This window comes from Pelophylax lessonae (genome assembly GCF_965119305.1).
Source record: "Pelophylax lessonae genome assembly, chromosome: 2".
Taxonomy (NCBI): Eukaryota; Metazoa; Chordata; class Amphibia; order Anura; family Ranidae; genus Pelophylax; species Pelophylax lessonae.
The window spans coordinates 387209051-387232597 of NC_138769.1; the positions used below are offsets into that span (position 1 = coordinate 387209051).

Here is a 23547-nt window from a genome sequence, read left to right on the forward strand (position 1 = left end):
ACGTTGTAAATTGGTAGTCATAGCAACCATAATGTAAGGTAGAATCCTAAAGTGTAACTCCACTTTGGTTGGAGAAAAAAAATATTTGCACCTCGCCAGCTGTATACGTTGCAAGGATGTTGGCTATTATTTTTACAGAGTGTTACTTCTGCAGTTCAATGCCGCACTGTACCAGCATTTAATTATATTTCCTGCTTCCTTGCCATATAGTCACATGATCAATCCTTGTTTAAGAGGAAATCCTGCTTTAAAAAAGCAGCAAGACCGTTTCACAAATAGGCATTTATATTTTTAGGGGCCTTTGGGCACATACAGTGTACATAACTCCACTAGACTTTTTTGGTTGCTGAGTTACTTAGAGAGTTTTAATGTTGGCACATTGTCAAAATAAAGCTGAAAAAACAGATTATAGATGATCAGGCATTCTGAATATTGCAGCTGCTGATGAGCGTTTGCTCTTAGCTGTAAATAAGCAGGCATGCTTAGCCTGTTGTCAGTGGTTACTTATCTGAGGGATATTGCTGCTGCAACTATCCAGGTACCATTAGGTGGGAGGTCAGTGTGCCACTGATCACTGCTCAGGGAACCCCTAGCAACCTCAGGAAAAGCCTTGGAATTCCACAAAATCATGCTTGAGAAAGATGTAGTGTCAACATATTCTGCATCACGATTGAAAAAAGGGGGGGGGAGAGAAAATTTGGGACTTTAAATGAGGAAACGACAGGGTAGGGTCATAATCCTCCATCCCTATGCATATATAAAAACAAAAGGAGGATAGGACTTTAAATGAAACATAGGCAGCAATCAGGGGAATTGTATATAAATGTATCAATGGGCTGGCATAAATATTGCATATATGCATATAAAATCCATAACAGCATAGTTGTATGTTATATTTTAATAAATAGATGCATAAGTTAACATCATAACATAATGACAGTGGTGGTCATTACTGATAAATAACATAAAAACATAGAGAACATAACATCATATTTAATTAATGAGTATATGCATACATCTTACATCAAACCAAAATGACATGGATATATCATTAATGGTGGAAGACATTCAGAAATGCATGAGACAGCCCATTGCAGCAAGCAATGCACATAATGATGTCAATGGTGTCCAATTGGATAATATGGACTAACACCAATATAGATAATATAAATAAATTAGGGTTAAAATTCATTGCAATACATAACGGGTTGGTAGACACATAATAATCATGACGTGACATCCTTAACAGCTCTACGCGTTTAATGATTGTGACCAATCATCAGGAGCAGATGCAACGTATATAAGTATAAGCGTGTCTATAATAAAATGCATGGTTGTTAGTATGGTATAACAAAGGGCCACAAAGGGGGAGGGGAGGGGGAAAAAGGGGGGTAAGGAAAGGGAAAAGGGAGAGGAAAAAAGGGGAGAGTAGCAATATACCTGTTGGCACTGATAAAATAGCAAAAGTCACATAAGGTAGTTTGGAGGTGCATAGGGAATAACATCCCCTTCCCGGGAGCTGAAGGAGAGGATCGTGGCGGAAGGTCAGCAGGACCACCATTGGATAATATCTGGAGATAGTGGGATACATCCTAGTAAATCAGCAAAGAAAAAAATAATTAAATATCTTGAATGTGCTACTCTAAAGTACCTTATAGGTATGTATGTGAGGTATAAACAAGTATCTTGTGTGATTCAATTAGAGATGATGCCCAAAAGGGTAGTCACAGTGCATTCATTGTTGGTGATATGATAGAAAGATTAAAAATTATAAGAATTATAAAAATGAATGTGTGAAAGGTGGAGACCATAAGTCTTGAACTGAAGAAAAATGGGGGAATAACCAAAGATTGCACCAAAAATAGACATGGATAAGTGTGTAAAAAAATTTATATAAAAGATGATACCTTATGAGATGGGTAACACAGCTCCTTATGTGTAGTGCTTAGTCTCCTCAGAGTAGGTACTCAAAAGGTAAATGTATTATCCATGGTGGTACTTATAGTGACCCACATCCAACGAACCTCCCCAACGTCACGTGGGCATCTGTAAAAGGGGAGGGGAAAACAGACGCCCGTACCAATGGTATTGGCGCCAAAACCACTCCTGAACAGTGCCGTGAATGAAATATTTATTTATATTATCTATATTGGTGTTAGTCCATATTATCCAATTGGACACCATTGACATCATTATGTGCAATCGTATTATGCTTGCTGCAATGGGCTGTCTCATGCATTTCTGAATGTCTTCCACCATTAATGATATATCCATGTCATTTTGGTTTGATGTAAGATGTATGCATATACTCATTAATTAAATATGATGTTATGTTCTCTATGTTTTTATGTTATTTATCAGTAATGACCACCACTGTCATTATGTTATGATGTTAATTTATGCATCTATTTATTAAAATATAACATACAACTATGCTGTTATGGATTTTATATGCATATATGCAATATTTATGCCAGCCCATTGATACATTTATATACAATTCCCCTGATTGCTGCCTATGTTTCATTTAAAGTCCTATCCTCCTTTTGTTTTTATATTCTGCATCACATTACAAAAAGGTGTAAGGCCCTGTGCTTAAATTTTTTAAATCGAATCAAAACATAAAAAGTAAGGATAATTTTGTTTCCTTTATTCAGCTGATGTCTGCGGTTGGGGTCTTAATTCCACCTCCCAACTTTTTGCATTTTGGAACTGCCTGAAGAAGTAAATGAATAGCATATCTCCTTTTTCAAAGGGTTTATGGTCATTTGATGCATTGTCCTTTGGGGATTCTGTACATGACATTGATCACTTTCTTTGTGAAGAAGAGTGTGACAGAGGTGTGTTATTGTTTGACTTCAGGTCATGGGAAATTTATGCCCATTGGTCACACCACTAAATTTCCAAAATAATTCAGATTCTGATCATTTTTAGCAGGTTTAAAATTTCCAGATCCCTTGAACAGAATTATTTTTGCCCACCCGGTCACCTGTTCATCATTGGGCTATTTTAAATTTCAATTTCACACAGATTTGTTTCCCTGGTCAGTTAGGTGTTATTGGGCAGGTCTACAAAACCAGGCACATACATTTTTGTGCAGTAGCATTTGTCAAGTTACATAAACCGTAGGACATTTTCTAAGCTGCCTATTTGTTCTTTTGTTTTCAAATTGTGATCTTCGAAACTTTAATTATTGACCTGCACATTTTATATGTAACTGTGGTGCTTATCGGTACTTTTTTGTATATTCGCTAGAGTTCAGTAATCTCTGGTGGCTAGATTAGATTTTTGTTGTTGTTTGAGAGAAGGTTTTGTTGATTTTTAAAACATGCTTGCTTTAAATGGAAATGTTCCTCACCTGAACCTAAAGGTTTCCCTTTAGGTTTTTGGGACACTCCCTATTTTGTCTTTTTCTCTCGGTTGGCCCCACCTGCTGCCTCTTTAGGCCATGTTCACACATATGTGGCTGAAAGACGCACATGACCCTTTTTTTAATGCGGGCCTCGGCCGCACCGGACCTGTGTGAACCGGCTCCATTGAGAGCTAGTCACACTCGCCTGTCATGCGAATTGGATGCAGAGAAAACCACATCTAATTTGCATATGTGTGAACCCAGCCTTAGGGTTTGAGAGGAGTCATCTCAGGGTCTTTTTAGGAATGTCAGCAGTGTGAGGAGAGTGTTTTTCCTTACTGATAATTGCGCCGCCCTGCGCCTTGGGGGAAGCCAGGGAGAGCCTAGCAGAAGCTTCTGGTCTTTTGGCACATAATCAATGTGCTCTGAAGAGTAAGTAGCACCATGGCAACCCTTATGTGAATTGTAGGACTGTATACAGCACCACTCCTTCCACCTTAAAAATTTGTGAAGTATGTGTAGTATTTTTGTACCAGTCAGTGATCCGAGCTATGGAAGAAATGCCACTGCTTTCTATTATTATGTGTTCGCTACTTTCCTCAGCAGTGTTACACTAATATAATTACAAGGGATAATTTCTTGTAACCTTTTTTTACAAAAGTTCAGAAAAGTTTGAAGCAAAGCAATTCCTGGCCTCCTTATTGTCTCAGTGGAGCAAAGGACTGTAATACAGAAGGTGGAGAATTAAACTCAGCTAAGTGGGGAGTCATGTTAACTGTGAAGTATTTGTGCAAACCTGGTTGGCTCAGGAGCTGCTGGTAGTTAAGAGACTGGAAGACAGATAAGACTCACCTCAGGTATCATGCATCTGGTGACCAGGGCCCCTGTGAAATGTAGGCCCAGCATGTTCGGTTGGATTCCTAGAGCCCCAACCTGGACCAGGAGTGAGGCACAAGCTTGTGCAAGGAAGTGCCCTGGGCGTTAGGGAGTTAATGACTGTGACCAGGAACATGAGAGAGAGTGGTGGCCTGCATCCATACACATGAACATTAGGTGAGCTTGGGTGACTAAATGAATGGGTAGCCCCAAGGCTTTGTACATAGAAGAGGCTCTAGCTGCACATGCTGGTCAAGCATATGAAAATGGAGTGCCCTACCTCCATGCTAGAAGACTTTCAGGCATTCACTACTCTTATGGTAAAATTATACATTTTAATGTTATTCTAGAACCTTCCTTTTGTGAATATGATGTAATGCCCCCGTGTTTTGAAACTCAGCTTCATCTTAATAAAACTTCACCTCTGAACCATATTTACACCTTAGGTATTTAAATCATTTCTTTCCCTGAGGCTAGACATACAGTATAAAGTTATTTTACTCTCTCATGATATGTTTTATCCCTCAGCATTTTCACCATATTTGTTACCCAGACAGGGGCGGACTGACAACTCATGGGGCCCCCGGGCAATAGGAGATCACGGGGCCCCCCCCAGTTTTAAAGATGGCCACCACTCAGCAGCCATCTTAATGATGCAACATTAATGTGGCAACATTCTAAACCAATTAGACATGTCTCTGCTGACATCCGCTGCCCCATAGGAATGCATGGGGCATCCGTTCAGATCCACCTGAAAAACTGACAGGCGGATCTGAACGGTCCGCAAGTGTGAAAGGGGCCTTACTGTGAACTGTGCATGCGCAGCCTGGAGCCAGCTGATTAGAGAACTGCTGGGCTCAGCCACAAATCAGGCAGTGGGATGTGGCTTAACCACTTAAGGACCAGAAGATTTTCCCCCTAATGACCAGGCCGTAATTTGCGATTCAGCACTGCGCTACTTTAACTGACAGGGGCCAATCTTCCATCCTGCTTTACAGTCGCTGGCTTTGACGGCTTGGCTGTTGAAAGCCAGGGGCTGAAGGACAGGGGTTTATCTGCTTCAGTGATTCCCACTCTGCTAAAAGCGAGGAAGGCAACTTGCAGGGAGTTGATCAAAAGTTGACCTTGAGTACTATCAAGGGTCAGGTCTTGGCCTTGGCTATTTTCTTCCAGAGGCCATTGGCCACCCATTCCCTGGTGCGTAGTTTCATCCAGGGGGTGCGACACTTGGTACCTCCGGTGCGACCTCCGCTACCGCCATGGGATCTTAATTTAGTGCTGTCGGTTCTCCAGAGGCCTCCCTTTTAGAATATTCAGGAGGTCCCCCTGCTTACCTTGTCTCAGAAGGTGGCCTTCTTGGTGGCTATCACTTCTGCACGCAGGGTGTTGGAACTGGTGGCGCTGTCCTGTCGTTCTCTGTATCTGGTGGTTCACAAGGACAAGGTGATACTTCGGCCAGATCCGTCTTTCCTGCCGAAGGTGGTTTCCAGTTTTCACCTGAATGAGGACATCGTGTTACCTTCCTTGTGCTCTAAGCCTAAACATCCTAAGGAATTTGCTCTGCATACCCTGGATGTTGTTCAGGCGACCAGGGTTTATTTGGCATCTACCGAGTCTTTTCGCAAGTCTGACTCACGAATGGCCTGAAGAAAGGGCTGCCTGCATCTGCTGCAACTATTTCCAGATGGATCAGACAGACAGTGGTGCAGGCTTATACCATTAAGGGTCACGTTCCACCTTTCCCTGTCAAGGCGCACTCTACTCGGGCGCTTAGTGCTTCCTGGGCCTTTGGCCATCAGGCGTCTATGCTTCAGGTGTGCGAGGCGGCGACTTGGTCATCTGTTCACACCTTTACTAAAGGTGGATGTGATGGCATCTGCGGATGCCTCCTTTGGCCGCAAGGTTTTGTAGACCACGGTTTAGGAGGCCCCTTGGCCTTCCTTGAGAGTGTTCTTCTGTTTGTTTTCAGGTGGGCCTCATCTGGTAGTTCTGATGAGTCCTGTGTTGCCTGGTTGGCCATGTTGGACTTGGGGACTGTTTTTTCTTTATTCTGCTGTTCCCACCCCTCATTTTGGTACTGCTTTGGGACATCCCTACTGATCTGAATCAGAGAACTGCGTCCGTCAATGAACTAGGTTCATTGACGGACGCAGTACCCGCTCCTCTAATTTTTTGAGTGGATTGGTGTGCTTTTCTCTGACACTGCTTTGATAAAAAACTGACATCCTATGCAGGAAGAGAGAGGGTATACTCCCAGGGACTGCCTAGTGTCCTACTCCTGTAGGGGGCGGTATTACCCTACTGATATGCATCAGTGGACTGCATCCGTCAATGAATCTAAGAGAAAAGGATTTTACGGTAAGTCAAAAATCCAGTTTTTTGGGGTGGTCATTCACTCACTCCTGGATTGCTAATATTAGGATGTGTGTGATTCATGTGGCCAGAAGTGAACCAGAAATGCCTAAAGTAATTTGTTTCCATATTTGACTGAACAAAAATTATGAAACCATATCCTGGGGCACAAAAATATTGTTATTTATTTATTTGGGGGGGGTCAGTCACTTCTGGACTGGTAAATGCTAGTATTTTTTATTTGTGGGATTTGGATGGGGCATCCTCTTTAGTAAGTGGACCAGAAATGCCTAAATTAATCTCAATATTGGCTGACTAAAATTAAAAAGAAAACTATGTGCTGTGGCACAGTCTATAAACTGACTAAAATCAGCAAACTATATTGGCACATGGCTGGAGTGGCATAGGCTGGGGTACTTCTGCTCTAACTCATCTGGACCTCTTTGCTGGTTCTCATCCTACCTATCCCACCTCAGCTTCCACGTTACTTACGGCACAATTGTACTTCCTACTCCTCTTCCTTTTTCAGTCGGGGTCTCCCAAGGTTCTGTTCTTGGACCTCTCCTATTCAAAGTCTACACCTCCTCCCGGGGTCAGATGATAGCCTCCCATGACTTTCAATACCATTTTTAAGCTGATGACACGTAAATCTATCTCGTCACTAATTTACTAATAGACATATCAGTCTGGATGTCACACCACTTCCTCACACCGAGTGCATAATAAAAAACCGAGTGCATAATATTCCCTCCCTCACGTGCCCCTTCCCCTGACTTCACTGTCAAGATCAATGACACAACTATCGAAACGCCCCCATATGTCAGGGTGGTCGGTATAATCCTGGACTCTGAACTCTCCTTTCGACCCCACATCCAATCACTGCCCAAAGCGTACCGCCTCAACCTTCACAACATCTCCAAAATACGCCCTTTCTAACCAATGACCCCACAAAGATTCTAATTTACTCCCTGGTTATCTCTCGTCTCAACTACTGCAATTCCCTTCTAATTGGCTTTACCTTTACATATGCTATCCCCCCCTTCAATCTGTCATAAAGGCTGCTGCCAGACTCATCCACCTTACCAACCATTCAGTATCTCTCTGCCAATCCCTCCACTGGCATCCGCTAACCCACATGTCTCCAACACAAGGCCCGTGGGCCGAATGCGGCCCCCCAAGGCCACTTCATGTGGCCCTCACACCTCTCCTGCAGCTGCGGCACCCTCTTTGCCCCTGTCCCCACCTTGTCTCTATAGTCGGCAGCAGAGAGGACAAAACTCCTCCTACAGATCCTGCACCTCTCTGTGCAGCCGCAACACCACCTGGCCTCTGCCTCCCCTAGTCTCAGCATTCAGCAGACTCTGGAAGCTAACTCCTCTGACCCTTCTCCAGACCCTGCACTTTCTTCTTCCCAGAGCCACCCGCATCTTCTGGCAGCAGCACAAGGTAAGGGGGTGCATTGTGATGTAATGAAGGGTGGGTGACTCTTGACTTCTGATGGTGGGGGGGCTCTTGACCTCTCACGTAAGGGGGCTTGGGGTGCTCTGAACATCTAATCTCTCAGATAAAATCGTCCCTTTGAGGGCAACCATCATGTTGATGCGGCCCGCAATTAAATTGAGTTTGACCCCCTCTGCGCTAACCCGAGTGAAAATCAAAATACAACAACTTACAAAGCCATCCACAACTTGGCCCCTAGCTACATCACTAACCTAGTCCTAAAATACCAACCAAATCGTTCTTGTAGTTCCTCCCAAGACCTCCTGCTCTTTAACTCCCTTGTCACCTCCTCCCATTCTCGCCCGCAAGGACTTCTCCTAAGCCTCTCCTACCCCAATCTGTCCGATTTGCCTTCTACTCTGTCCACTTTTAGATGATCCCTAAAAACCCTTCCCTTATGTGAAGCCTATCCTGACCCCACCTATCAACAACATCAGCTCATCGCAACAGTTGTTACCTTTGGTAGCACTTGACTCTCCTTTTTAGATTGTAAGCTTTAGCAAGCAGGGCCCTCTGATTTCTCTTGTATTGAATTGTATTGTAACTACTATCTGCCTTCATGTTTTAAAGCACTGCTTAAAATGTTGGCACTATATACATTCTGTATAATAATAATAATAATTCTGTGGTATAGTAAGAATAATTTTTTGGGGGGGTCAGCATCTCACTTCTGGACTTGTATTTTTTTTTTTAATGTATCTTTTATTGAGGAATATTTGTGTTATTACAGAGAAGAAAAAAAAAAAGCATTCTGGACTTGTAATGCTTGTATTTACACTAACAGTAGCTAGATCACGCCAAGTGACATTGCTACACAAACCTTTCAATCTGTAGCACTGTTATTTGGTGATGTTATTGTTCGGATTCAGGTTTCCGAGAAAATTATCCATTATTATTTTTCTAAAGAAACATAACCCTACACGAAATATATAAAAGATAGAATTGTTTATAGTTAAGACTTCACTAATGTTAAATGTATAACATGTAAGAACTGTCCTACTTGTTTTTGTAGGATTTTGTATGATCATAACTTGCAGTGTGCTGGATATACAATACTTTTGGCAGTACATAAAGTACTTCTTAATCTTGCATGCTCTCAAATGTCTTGTGAAAGGTTTTTTTCAAAGTAGAAAACCGTAAAAATACAGATTAAGGTCTTAAATAGACCAGGATCTTCTAGAGTTCCATATCTTATGGAACACTGAGAGGGATATCACCTAAATATTAGTTTATAATGACATCCTTGGTAAATTCACCTACACTCTCACTAAAGGTACTGTACATGTCTAAAGTCTACATAACTAATGCCAACGTCTGGAGGACTGCTTAATACAATGATTTCAGCTCCATACGATTGTTCATCAATCTTATCATACTTGGCAACACTTGTTTGCGCAATTAATGGTCATCCTCATCATCCTTCACGATACTTGCTTTATACTTGATTATATTTGCACAATTGTGTTACAAATATCATACAAATTACAATTATTTTGTGGTAAGTGATGGCATCATAAATAAAACAATAATATTAGATGAAGACTGTAGTTGTGTTATGTTGAATAATTTGGCCATGTGGGCCCCAGACCTAAATTTCACAGGTGGGCCTCAGAGTTCAGTCCAGCCCTGAATGTTTAGGTCCTGCAGCCATTTCTGTCTACATGCACTCAATCCAGCAGCGGCTGCATGTCAGGGCTTAGGGGTGTTCTTCTTGACTTAGGCTGCCACAGAACACAGAAGACCTACATGACATAATTACTGCTGCAGCGGTCTTACAAAATCTGCCCCTGGCCATGAGTGCGCACGTCCTGGGATCTGTTCCTCACTAAAGTATCCAGTTACAAACAATCAGACTGCACTTCTGCAGTTGTTTTCTTGATATCCAAAAGCTTTATTGTAAGTAGTGCAAACTTACAAAATCAGAATGTAGCACATTTCCCACTACCAGGCCCTCTTTTACTCATCAGTTCGTATTTCTATCCAACAGGGGCTTAGTCATGCAGAGCTTCATTATATGCAATAGCCAGATAGCATATTAGCATGCTTTTTTGTTTTTTGGAATGAAACCTATGCAAAGATAGGAAGAACACATAAATACTTCTCAAAAAAGGCCCCTGGTGTGAATTAAAATTAAGATGCAAACTCAGCAAGACCATAGAGTTAACCACATACAGTATTACCCAGAAACAGTTAATGTACAAGGCAAATGTCAATAGATTTATGTATGTCTTAAGTGGTTACGTTCATCTTTTTTTTTTTTTTTTCTCCTAAAGGAAATAGTTCTCAACCAACCACCAACCAAACCATTACGACGAAAATTCCATCCAGAAAGCCAAGTCCTGGAAAATCATGACTTGTCTTCGGCATCAAATGTGACCTCATCAGCTGCATCTCTAAAGTCACATCCAGCTGTCCAAAAGTATGTAGGGTTTAGCATAGTCTTGTACAATTCATTTTGCATGGAGGGAGGTAGGGGGTTGGACATGAGTTCAGGCATCTATCAGATCTGCTGTAATATAGTTTTAGTGCTGTAAAAATAAACTCTGGTAATTAGCTTCTGTAGGTTGGTATTCAGCTGTGAAATATGTTATGCTTTGCTCGCTGCTGGCTTTTCCAGTTCATGACACTAACCTCGTCTTTACACACTGGAGTTCCTCACAGTTCTCTTTCACCATAAATAACTGGCTTCATGCTGACCTTTCTTCTTGTGTCACCATTTGGTCTGCAAAGCAATCAAGTCGCTTTTGCTTTGCATGAAGTGACACATATGGGAACACTACAGCAAGCTAAATGCCATTATTTCATTGACAATTGTGTATTTTTAGCAATTTCTGTTTTACTGCCTGCCTAATAAGTCCATTTATGTATAAATTCTAGTGATTTAACCTAGCATGCTAAGATATGTTCTTGTACATGGATATGGACAAAAGCTACCCAAAGTGTCTTTTGATTCTTATATTTATATCGACAGCCACCTTGTAAATTGGTCTATCTGTTATGCCTGAATGGCAGTGCTTAAAACTAGATGTATAGAAACTAGAACAACATGGACTTTAAATATACTGATAATAAAATCATAAATGTTAAAAGTTAGATGTACAAAAAATACAATATATACAAAAAAATCACGTCATCATAATGTTAAGATCAAATTCAGGATAATAGAATACCCATAACCAAACCGCATGTGTCTAACCCTATTGGGCCTAGGTACAAGGTCCTCCAAAGGTAAACACTGCGGATATGGTTGCACAGGTGATTGCCCAATATGTTTTGCGACGTGGCGCTTCTTTAGGAGCTCTTCAAACCATTTCCCAAACTGTCTATGTTGGAATAGTAGGGAGAAGGAATACAAATCTCTGAGCAGTTGGTTATATGAGCATAGTTAAAAGTGAGCCAATGCCAGCTCATAGGCCAATCATCTCATAATTAAACAGCACCTGGTGAGTTCCACCATTGGAGGGATACCTGGAAAAGGGGAACAAATTATTATCTAAACCACAAGGTGGCAGATATAGAAATATATGGGTAGCCCTGCAACATTGTATGAGTAACAGTAAAAAAGTGGCCGCATATAAAGGGGCCTATAAATTGGTATACAGGACCAGTGCGTCCTTCCAAATAAGGATCTAGTTGGCTATAGGTATCCCCAACCATCGTATAGTAGTCCTCCAGGGCCGATGTGTGTGTGTGTGTGTGTATGTATGTATGTGTATGTATATATCTTGATTTTTGGGTGTGGCACGTACTATCATGATATATACACTCATGGTACCACTCCAAGGTAGTGTATGGCCCCTTTTGTTTTTCTAGTGTTTAAAACTAATTAAAGTCACAGAAATACATTTGCAGTCAGATAGACATTGTACAGTATTAACAGTCCTTATTTCCATAGCCTAATCTCAATTTTCCTATTTTAGAAACTTCACTGCGTAAGTATGACACTGCAGTTAAACAGGCACCAAAATTTGACTTTGTACAGTCTGTAGTCTAACAGATGTAGTCAGACATATCCTCTTTCTTCCTCACTGCTACAAGTCTGTGTGAATAAGTGATTCTGAGCAGTGTGGCAAGTGCCTGGTTAAGTAAGCAAAGCCCTGGGAATGAATTTAAATAATATGTGAAATAACAAAATCTGATGGTATGGCATGTAAATAGGAAAACATGGTGTAAGGCTTTAATTGTGCTTGTGTTGTAACATCTTTTTCTTCCTTAAAAAAGTTGAGAAAACTAAAATTGCATTTATTTATACTCCAGTATACATTCGCTGTCACAACATCTGCACAGGATCAGCCTATAGCAGATCACTGCTGTCTAGGCCAAAGTTTTGGTGCTGAGCCCACTGGTGTACACTCATTCCTAGAAGCTTTATTCATTTAGACATATTAGCACAATAAAAGATGAGTTTTAAATGGTTGAATGGATTTCTTTGCACAGTGCTTTTGCTCTAAAATGTTATTGTTGTGCATTTTACATTTATTGCCTTCATTGTGCCATATGTTTATACTGCTGCCTTCTACAACACATTTATTAAAATATTTGTAACAGTTTATAGAATAGAATGTATCATATTCTTGGATACATACTTCTGCAGAACACATTGTTACCTCAGGGAATATTGATGCTATTGTTCACACTGTCATTGTGCACAGGAGAGTTCATTGCCTCTTAACTTTTAAAGGGGCTTTGTAGAACCCTGGCTCACTAGTACCGTATATACTCGAGTATAAGCCGACCCGAGTATAAGCCGAGACCCCTACTTTTACCACAAAAAGATGGGAAAAATCATTGACTCGAGTATAAGCCTAGGGTGAGAATGCAGGGCGGCGGGCATGGTGCAGGAGAATGCAGGGTGACTGGCATGGTGCAGGAGAATGCAGGGTACTGGCATGGTACACGAGAATGCAGGGTACTGGCATGGTGCAGGAGAATGCAGGGTACTGGCATGGTGCAGGAGAATGCAGGGTACTGGCATGGTGCAGGAGAATGCAGGGTACTGGCATGGTGCAGGAGAATGCAGGGTACTGGCATGGTGCAGGAGAATGCAGGGTACTGGCATGGTGCAGGAGATTGCAGGGTACTGGCATGGTGCAGGAGATTGCAGGGTACTGGCATGGTGCAGGAGATTGCAGGGTACTGGCATGGTGCAGGAGATTGCAGGGTACTGGCATGGTGCAGGAGATTGCAGGGTACTGGCATGGTACTAGAGGATCCGGGGTTGTGGGCATACTACAGGAGATGCAGTGCTGTGGGCATGGTACATGTGGACCATGCCCGCACCACTGCATCCCTCGTAGTGTGCCCGCAGCCCATGGCAGGTAGTGAAGCTGTTTCACTTACCTGTTCCAGAGGCGCCTTCATTTTAAAAATGGCGCCGCCCGGGGCCGACACGTCATTGCGCACGCGCCGCCGCCGCTCGTATACTTTCGGCTATTCCCGGCCTCTCCCGAGCGGCGCCGGGAATAGCCGAAATTACACGAGCGGCGGCGGCGCGTGCGCGGTAACATGTATGCGACGGGCGGCGCCATTTTTAAACCTTAAACCCGTCGGAGAGGACATTTTTTTCCTTGACTCGAGTATAAGCCGAGGGGGACGTTTTCAGCACAAAAAAATGTGCTGAAAAACTCGGCTTATACTCGAGTATATACGGTACTCCCAGTCACCAAGTGGCCAGCTTATTAGTACCTTCGTACAGCAAATCCTCAGTTTATTGGTACCCTCATTCAGCAGATCCTTAGCGGGCGGCACAGTGGTGTAGTGGTTAGCATATTCACCTAGCAGCAAGAGGGTCGCTGGTTCGAATCCCAACTGCGACACTACCTGCCTGGAGTTTGCATGTTCTCCCTATGCCTGCATGGGTTTCCTCCGGGCACTCCGGTTTCCTCCCACACTCCAAAGACATGCTGGTAGGTTAATTGGATCCTGTATAAAAAAAATTGGCCCTACTGTGTATGTATGTGAGTTAGGGACCTCAGATTGTAAGCTCCTTGAGGGCAGGGACTGATGTGAATGTGCAATGTATATGTAAAGCGCTGCGTAAATTGACAGCGCTATATAAGTACCTAAAATAAAATAAATTAGCACCCTTGTTCAGCAGATCCTCCGCTTATCAGCACCCTCGTTAAACAGATCCTCAGCTTATTAAAATCCTTGTTCAGCAGATTCCCTGCTCAACAGTAACCCCAGCTCTGCTAATGGCCAACTCATTGGTATCCCCAGCTCTGCTGATGCCCCACTCAGTAGTAGCCCCCAGCTCTTCTGATCCCCTGCCGCTCAGTTCTCTCTCCTGGGTCCCTGCTTACCTTCTGCTATAGCCTTCCCATGTTGCACACCACGTGTGCTGTCTGCGGTTTGCTCCAGTCCAGTACAGACCCCACTTACCTTCCTTCCTCACATTTCCAGAATAAATACACATGAACCAGAAGTGATTGTTGATGACTTCTTTCCGGTTCGCTTTTTGGTTTCCTGGTGCATCCTGGAATATCTCATATCTGCAAAACCTCCAAAACAAAGCAAAGCTACAGCTGAATAAAAGCTGCAGGTGCTGTAAGCGAGCTTTGTCATAGACTTCTATGGAGGCTTTGGAGATGCTTTGAAGCACCAAGAAAGCGACATGAGGTATAATCTTTGAAGAAAAGCAAATCAAACACAACATGTGAACAGGACTGTAGACTTAACAGTTTATTTAGTGACAGGAGCTTTGATTGCCATTCAGAGTAATTTAAAAAAAGTGTGTCCAATGCCACATTTTGAAGCAAGTGTAAATGAACCCTAAAAGAAGAACCCAGCTAAGAGTAAGAGCTCTGTATTTAAATTGGCCTCCTTACCATAGCATCATGGGGTTTATGGTGGCATATATCAGGCAGCAAGTGAACACGTCTCTGAAGTTGATGTGTTGAAAGCAGAAAAAAGTGGGCAGCTCAGTCTCTTGTGTTTGGGGCTGCGAAGCCACAGACTGATCAGGGTGCCCATGCTGACCTGAGTCCACAGCCAAACGTGCCAACAATGGGCACATGAGCATCTGAACTGGACCACGGAGCAGTGGCCTTGTCTGATGAATCATGTTTTCTTTTACGTCATGTGGTTGGCTGGATACATTTTTGTCACTTACCTATGGAAGAGATGGAACCAGGATTCACCATGGTAGGAAGGCAAGCCAGCGGAGGCAGTGCAATGCTTTGGACAGTGTTCTGCTTGAAACATGTGAATGTTACTTGACACTTACCACCTATGCAACTATGGTTTGAGAAACAACAATGAGTTTGAGGTGTTAACTTGGCCTCCAAAATCTCTAGATCTTCATCCAATTGAGCATCTGTGGGATGCACTGGAAAAAACAATTCTGATCCATGGAGACCCACCTCACAACACACAGAAATTAAAGGATCTTGCTACTGATGACAGATACCACAGCATACCTTCAGAGGTCTAGTGGCGTCCATGTCTCGATGGGAGAGGGCTGTATTGGTGGCAAAATGGGACCTACTCAAAATTAGGTGGGTGGTCAGTTATAGCTGATCGATGTGTGTGTGTATGTATATGTATAAATGTGTGTATGTGTGTGTATGTATGGGAGCAAGCCTGCTTGGGTGCCAGCCACAGCAAGCTGTTTGCTGTGGACTGCTTAGCAGGAGGGTGGAGCCAGGAATGCTGGTGGTGGACCTGGGAAGAGGAGGATTGGGGCTGATCTGTGCAAAACCACTGCACAGGGCAGGTTAATATAACATGTTTGTTATTAAAATAAATAATCTTTGCTATTTTCATACTAATTACCTTTAGTAGAGAGAGAATAATTTAATACATAGCAATGCCATTTTTTTCTGAGCAGAAGGACTTTTTAAAATATTTTGTTGATAATTAGTGTAGGGAGGGGCTATTCTCCTGACCACCCAAAATCTTTTATAATACATTTGTGAAATTGAGAAGTCTCTTTGCATAAAAACCCCATTGATGAGTGCCCAGAGACATTTAATTTTTCAAGTCCGGTAAAATTTGTTAATAACCTCAAATGCTTTGTTCACTTAGCACACTACAGTGTATACCCGCATGAGAGCCATGTTTGCCTGCACAGAGGTCCACAGGTTTTCTGTGCATCCCTGTGCAGGCGGTCCCATTAATGTCAATTAGGACACAGTGGCTGCACGGACACAGTCGCTGCTCCCAATTTAACAGCCGCGCAGGTGCACAGCCCCAAACTCAAACAGAGTTGGGACCATATGCTCCAGTACCCAAACCCATATTGAATGGTGCTCAGTTAGAGAAGCCTATAAAGAATTCACTGCCCTGGCACTCTGCATACTGACATTGAATTTTCCTGCCACCCAGCACCCCAAATATTGCACTCCCCTGCAATCCTGACTCTAAACCTCTCTACCTTAACCTCAACACCCCAGGCACTGCACCTTTCTGCTCTCTAGCAACCCTGCCACTGAATACTACTGCTCCCCCTTGTCACCTTTACAGGGAGCTTAACTGTATTTTTATATATATATATATATATATGTATATATATATATATATATATAAACGTGTGTGTAGAAATGAAGACGTTCATGGGTCTTGTTGGGTAAAAGCAGAAGAAAGTAAGAGAAATGTATCTGCAAGTGTAAAGACAGAAATGATCAAGAGACTTTACGAGACACAAACCAAAGATATAAAATGTATGATTTAAACAGAATTACAAACATACTGTAGATACGTGAACATCCATGGTTGCATAAATCAAGATATAGCTGGTAGGCCAAAATGTAGATAATTATGTATTTGATTTCTAATATCTGGCAGTGCAGTGGGTTCTGAGAGAAAGTGGGGTGTGATGTGTGAGGTGAGAAAAGGGGTTCTGCAGGTGTAGTGGGTGGCTAGAAAAGATTGGTTACAGGACGCATGGGTGATGAGAGAAGCAGGGCTGCAGACACAAATCACTCATTTTAATTGTGTGAACCAGTAGTAGGTCTTCTTTGAATGAAGCATAGGCAGCGTTTGACAAGTGCCTGTCACAGGTCCAGTCGCTCATAAAAAGAAAAATAGCCTGCAGCGCCACAAGATCACCAATGCGGGGGTATCCGGGTTTAGAGGACTTTGCATTTCAACCAAACACAACAGTCACCAGCACACAGGACACTCTGCATTTAGTCCCTGGTACTGTTTTTGTTTTTTCAATTGTCAATAAACGTCCGCTTTAAAAGACTATAGTTCCCCTATAAAATTCCTTCCCGGTACTAGCCTGCTGCTTACAGACATGTGCTAGACAAATCTGAAAACTTCAATAAATATTGATATCTATGTAGGCTATTAGATTTGTGCTGCCAGAAGGAACTCCGTCTGTCACTGGCACTGCATAGAAAGACTGTTGTATATTATTAATCCTCTTGTTTACACACTCTAAAGCAATGAAGCACATTGACATTTTTTTTTTTTTTTTAAATACATTTTTATCAGGTTTTAAAGGATACAAATAGAAGTAAAAGATCTAGTAGTGGACACAACCACTTCAGTAATAATGATTCATAAGGTCTAACTTCTTGAAATAACTACATTTAAGTAGGACAAACATACATTACTTGTTTTGTACAACGATATAAGGCACCGAGAAACTAAATCAACAGGAAGCGGGAAAGATAATTGACTAACTGTATGACTTAAGTTACATTTATGTTTGATACCCGTAAAGGAGGTCCTGGGTCTTAAAGAAGGATGCCGGGAGCACAAGGTCAAAGGCTTGGAAGGATTTTTGTTGTAGGGCTATAGACTTTTCAAAGCGAAAGTGAGTTTGAGTAACATTGACAACTTCTGACGGATTGGGGGCCAAGATCTGTTTCCAGTGCCTGGTAATAACCAATCTGGCAGACAGCAAGATGTTTGCTACAATGCTGCGAAATGGGACTGTAAATTTCTCGATGCCTACATTGAGTAGAGCTAGAGCTGGGTCAGTAAGAGTTAGAACGCCAGTTATTTCTGAGATTATTTGGAATGTTTTCCTCCAGAAGCTATTGCATGACCATAGAATATGCAATAGGGTGCCTGATGCGCCACAGCCACGCCAGCATAATGGAGAGGTTGGGGTATACATTTTAGCTAGTCTGTAAGAGGTATGATACCATCGAAGTGAGATTTTTAGTGGTAATTCCCAATGATTCACACTATGTGTGGAAGAATAAGAAAAGTAGATAGCCTGAGTCCACGGGGAGTCAGAGAGGGGGGTCTGAAGATCTGACTCCCATTAGAGCATGGGCTTAGTTTTGATAAATTTCCATTTATCTTGTAAAAGGTTATATATAAGAGATGTTCCTTTGATAGATGTTTGGGGGTTTGTGTAGTATTGCCAGATTTTGAGGTGTAAACAGACAGTATGTGGTGGGAATGCCCACAAAAAATGATAGACTCGGAATAGACTAAAGAATGTATTACGTTCTGTTCCGTTCGTTCTATGTATTGTATAGAAGGTCTTCCACCCAGTGAAGAATATGCTTGTTCCAGCTGTTTAGAGAGATGTCTGGGATAAGATTGATTGGTATTTTAACATCATGGTGGTATGTTGTTGAGAGGAATTTGTAATAATTCTTCAGGCTTGGAGGGAGGCCTCAATGGTTGGTGGGAATTGTGATAAGTCTACTAGTTTCTATAGGTCAGCAAAGAGTAGGGAACAGAGATTCGAGGCCTTGACAATCCCTTTTTCGACTTCTAACCATAGAGATTCAGTAGATTGGTTGTTTTAAGTGATATAGATCAGGGGTCTTCAAACTATGGCCCTCCAGTTATTCAGGAACTACAGTTCCCATCATGCCTAGTCATATCTGTGAATGTCAGAGTTTTACAATGCCTCATGGGATGTGTCGTTCCGCAACGGCTGGAGGGCCGTAGTTAGAGGATCCCTGGTCTAGATGAACTGCTGTGTAATAATCTTGTAGGTCCACCATTTCCATACTGTCCACAGTTCTGTGCTTAATCAAGGAGTGGTGAGAGCAGCGAGCCAGTTTCCCTTGCCAAATAAAGCTTTTCATTAATGTTAGGTTTTTCATGTATGGCTGTGTTAGTTGTATATGGAGGGATCTGAATTGATATAGGATTTGTGGTAATATCTGCATTTTGTAAGCAGCTAATCTCCCTACCCACTTTAATTCTGTTTGTGCTATCCTCTTCAGTTCTGCTTCTAGTTAATTATTGTTGGTTTATAATTGGCCTCAGCTAAGGAAGCACAGGTGGGGGTGATTATGATTCTTAGATAGGATATTCCTGTTTTTCGGCCCATGTGTACAGCAAATCTCTTTTTCTCTATCGCTCATTGACAGACGTAGTCTTCTTGATTCTCAAGAGCTGGGTTATGTTGTCTCCGCAGGAGTAGGACTAGGCAGAAAGACAAAACGTTCTGGCTCCACCTTAGGGGCAGTCCCTGAGGGTATATCCTCCCTCTCTCTGCTACAGGGAACCAGTTTTTTTCTGTCTAGTCAGGAGTAAGGACCTAAGTTCCTTGCTGGGATCTTTTGGTCCTGGCAAGACTTTTTTCTTTAAGAAAAAGACATTTTTTAGGTAGTTTTTCTCCAGTGTTTTTTCCTGTGAGATCTTCAAGCAAAAATGCCGGACTGGGCGACACTTGTGGTCACCCCAGCCGGCCTACGAGCGCGCGCAGACCATGGCATTGCGCTTGGTCGGCCGCGACACATTCAAGTAAGTATGCGGGGCCGGGCGACGGGCTGGATGTTGAGATCCAGTGGTCACCCCGGTTTCTGCCTACGAGCGCGTGCAGACCAGAGCTCCGCGCTGGGTCGGCCGCGACGGAGTCCCAGTGGAGGGACTGACCTTGCGAGTTAAAAGTCTCGCTTGGACGCCAGGAACCACAGAGTCAAGGCGTCCGGAGTGGTCCACAAACCCCCACCCCGGTGGAGAGGGTATTGTGAAGAGAGGGTGCCTGTCGGTTCGGTATGGTGAGTAAACGTTCCCTTTTTTCCTCGTTATGAGGCAGTATGTATTATGGGCCCCTCCATATATGGTCAGTATATATCTGATACTTACAAGTCCCCCTTGTAATACAGCATGTGTTTGTGGGAAGTGGACTTGGTTTAAGAGCTAACACTCTACCCAGCAGACTGTAACATTACAGCAGACATAGGAGGTATAATCCTACCTTATGTGTAGTGTATCTCCTGTAGATCCATATATCGCCTCTTAGCAGAAATGCAGGTGGATGTGCTGGGAAAACGATTTCGGCGGTCCGCCGCCATTTTGCCGTAGACCAAATGCATGTATGTCCTCAGGTCACGCCGGCCGCCATGTTTTTGGAGTCTTATGTCTCTTCTATGGGGGCGGCCATGTTTTGTGAGCCCAGCTACCTCGTGGAGAGCTGGGAACACCGGAAGGCGTACACAGGGGGCGGAGCCACGTCCTTCTACCCGGGAAAAAGCAAACAGCTCCTTCCAGTCTGTGTAAGACAGACGCTGACTGCAGTTGGTTGGAAACTGCACTGCATCGGTTGGTGAGCCTTGGGGGTCCCTCTCTCTCTCTGTGGGATCGAGAAGCAGGTACTCTGAGGGGCGCTATTGCGCTAGGGGGAGACACACAAAAAAAAAAAAGTTTTTTTGTTTTGCTGGCAAAGGTGTCCTGAATTATCATGGACCCTGCCACTCATGTATCTCCTCCGGATCCCCTCGAGGGGTCTGCGGGATCCTCCAGCACCCCATTGACAATTGAATCATTGTCAGCTATTATGGAAACTTTTGTGTCCCGGGTGGAAGTGGCTTGTCAGGGACAGGGCGCAAGAAAGCGACCCCCGCCTAACCCCTTATTATCTGAAACCTCGGATTCAGACTCTGAGCCTATTTCTGCAGTTGCAGGTACCTCATCTGGGATTGGTGTCTCGGGTCCTGTCTCTTCAGACAGTGAGGAGGATGTTTCGGCATCCGCCATAGCCCGAGAGGAAGCGTTGGTAAACGCACTCATTGTATCTGTTCAAGAAACCTTAAGGTTACAGGGTATTCCATCGGAAATAACTGAAACTGAAATCCCTTTTGGGACTAAAAAACGCATCAAAGTGGCGAAGGTTTTTCCATTGCCCAAATGTTTTGGCAATCCAATCGAAGAAGAATGGCGTCTGCCAAAACGCACTTTTACTATTTCTAAACGCATTGACAGGCATTATCCGTTTGAGGAAACCCTCATTAAGAAATGGACAGAACCACCTGTGGTGGATTCACCAATTGCTAGATTGAATAAAGCCACGGTTATTCCTTTAGAAGACGCTCCGTCTTTTAAAGATCCAGTGGATCGCAAGATAGAAGCTATGTCTCGCACCATGTTTTCCTTGATTGGATCAGCTTTCAGACCTATAATAGCTATTGGTCTGGTTTCGCAGGCTGTAACTGAATGGACCAAGTGGTTACGCCGGGACTTAGAAGAGGTCCCTCAGGCGGTATCAGATTTGTTGGAACAAATGATACAGGGGTTACAGTTTGTGTGTGATGAGGCGTTAGACGCCACTCCATTATTGGCGCGAGCATCAGTCTCAGCAGTGGTTCTCAGGCGTACACTGTGGCTAAAAGGTTGGTTAGCCGACCAAGGTTCCAAAAAAGCATTGGCTAATATCCCCTTTTCAGGAGAGCGTCTATTTGGAGCCAACTTAGATGAGATCATTAAGGATCTCACGGGTGGAAAGAGCACCTTTTTACCGCAAAATTTTAAAGGTAGAGGAACTCGTCAAAGACGAGGGCCTTCTTTTTCTGCTCACAAGAGGTTTTTTCGCCCCGCGGGTGAAAAAACTAAGTCCTCCAAAGCTCCTGCAGGAGGCGTCAGGGGTCGGTGGTCGGGCAAGCAAAAGCCCGCCCCCTCCAGACCTGAAGATAAACCATCCAAAGCCTGAAGGTGCGCCCCCACCCATAACTGGGGTGGGGGGACGTCTTCGCCGGTTCCCGGATCCATGGCTTTCCAGAATCCCGGACAAATGGGTTTGCGAAGTCATAAGGTCAGGGTACAAGATCGAGTTTCGATCTCTCCCACCGGCGCGATTCTTCCCTTCCAATATCCGACTATCCTCAGATCGTTTAGAAGATCTGCGGAGAGCAGTCACAGATTTACTACAACAAGGAGTGGTAGTCCACGTTCCTTGGACAGAACGGTTTCAGGGGTTTTATTCAAACCTGTTTACAATACCCAGGAAAGAGGGCAAAGTGTGTCCAATTCTGGACTTAAGAGCACTCAATTCTTTTGTCAACATAAGAAGATTTAGAATGGAGTCCATTCGCACAGTAGCAGCCTTCCTGCATCCAGGGGATGTCCTAGCGTCCATAGACATCAAGGACGCCTATCTTCACATTCCCATTTTCGCAGGACATCAGCGGTTTCTACGCTTTTCCGTAGAAGAGAACCACTATCAGTTTGTGGCGTTACCTTTCGGTCTCGCCACGGCTCCGCGGGTCTTCACAAAGGTGTTGGCCCCAATGTTGGCACTTCTGCGCCAAAGAGGCATATCGATCCTTGGTTACCTAGACGATCTTCTGCTTCATGCAGAGTCTCCTCAGACCTTGCTACAAAACATAGAAATTACTATGATTTCTTTACAGGAATTCGGGTGGCTGGTGAACCAGCAAAAGTCATTTCTGGTTCCCACCCAGAGGCTCGAATATCTGGGTCTAATTTTAGACACAGTCAGGACAAGAGTTTTTCTTCCGGTAGGGAAACTCCGAAAGATTCAATCAGCGGTCCAGTTGTTACTGTCCAACAGCTGGTCTTCCCTTCGGACTTGCATGAGGGTTCTGGGGTTGATGGTGGCTTCGTTCGAAGCAGTCCCATTTGCCCAGTCCCATACCCGAATTCTTCAGCAAGAGATTCTTCTCAGATGGAATCGGAATCCGGAATCCCTGGACATTCAGATCCGATTGAGCAAACAGACCAGAGAGTCTCTGGTCTGGTGGCTTCGGTCTCCAATGCTCAGCCAGGGAAAGTCATTTCTGCCAATATATTGGACGATAGTGACCACGGATGCCAGTCTATCCGGATGGGGAGGAATTCTCGGTCAGTTATCTGTCCAGGGACTTTGGTCCCCGGAAGAATCCAGGTTATCGATAAATGTATTGGAACTGAGAGCGATCAGACTTTGTCTGATTCACTGGACCGAGCAGCTCCAGGGCAGCCCGGTTCGGATCCAGTCGGACAATGCCACGGCCGTGGCTTATGTCAATCACCAGGGGGGCACCAAGAGTGTCCGAGCGGCCAAAGAAGTGGCTTGCATTCTTCACTGGGCGGAACGATTTGTTCCAGCAATCTCTGCGGTGTTCATTCCGGGGGTGGAGAATTGGCAGGCAGATTATCTCAGCCGTCAGACTCTGGATCAGGGGGAATGGTCCCTCCATCCAGACGTTTTCCACCAATTGTGCCTACGGTGGGGCACCCCGGATGTGGATCTGTTGGCATCACGATTCAACAGGAAAGTTCAGAGATTCGTGGCTCGCTCCCGCGATCCTCTAGCAGAAACCGCAGAC

General features: G+C 43.7%; 1 protein-coding gene across 2 annotated transcripts in view; it reads left to right on the forward strand.

Moving 5' to 3' along the window:
• Window positions 1–23547, forward strand: part of REPS2 (RALBP1 associated Eps domain containing 2) — a 281085-nt gene that overhangs the window by 236848 nt on the left and 20690 nt on the right. For both annotated transcript variants that reach the window (XM_082248503.1, XM_082248502.1), the window contains exon 18: window positions 10354–10499. In XM_082248503.1, coding sequence (XP_082104629.1) covers window positions 10354–10499 — 146 coding nt within the window. The remainder of the gene's footprint in view (window positions 1–10353; window positions 10500–23547) is intronic.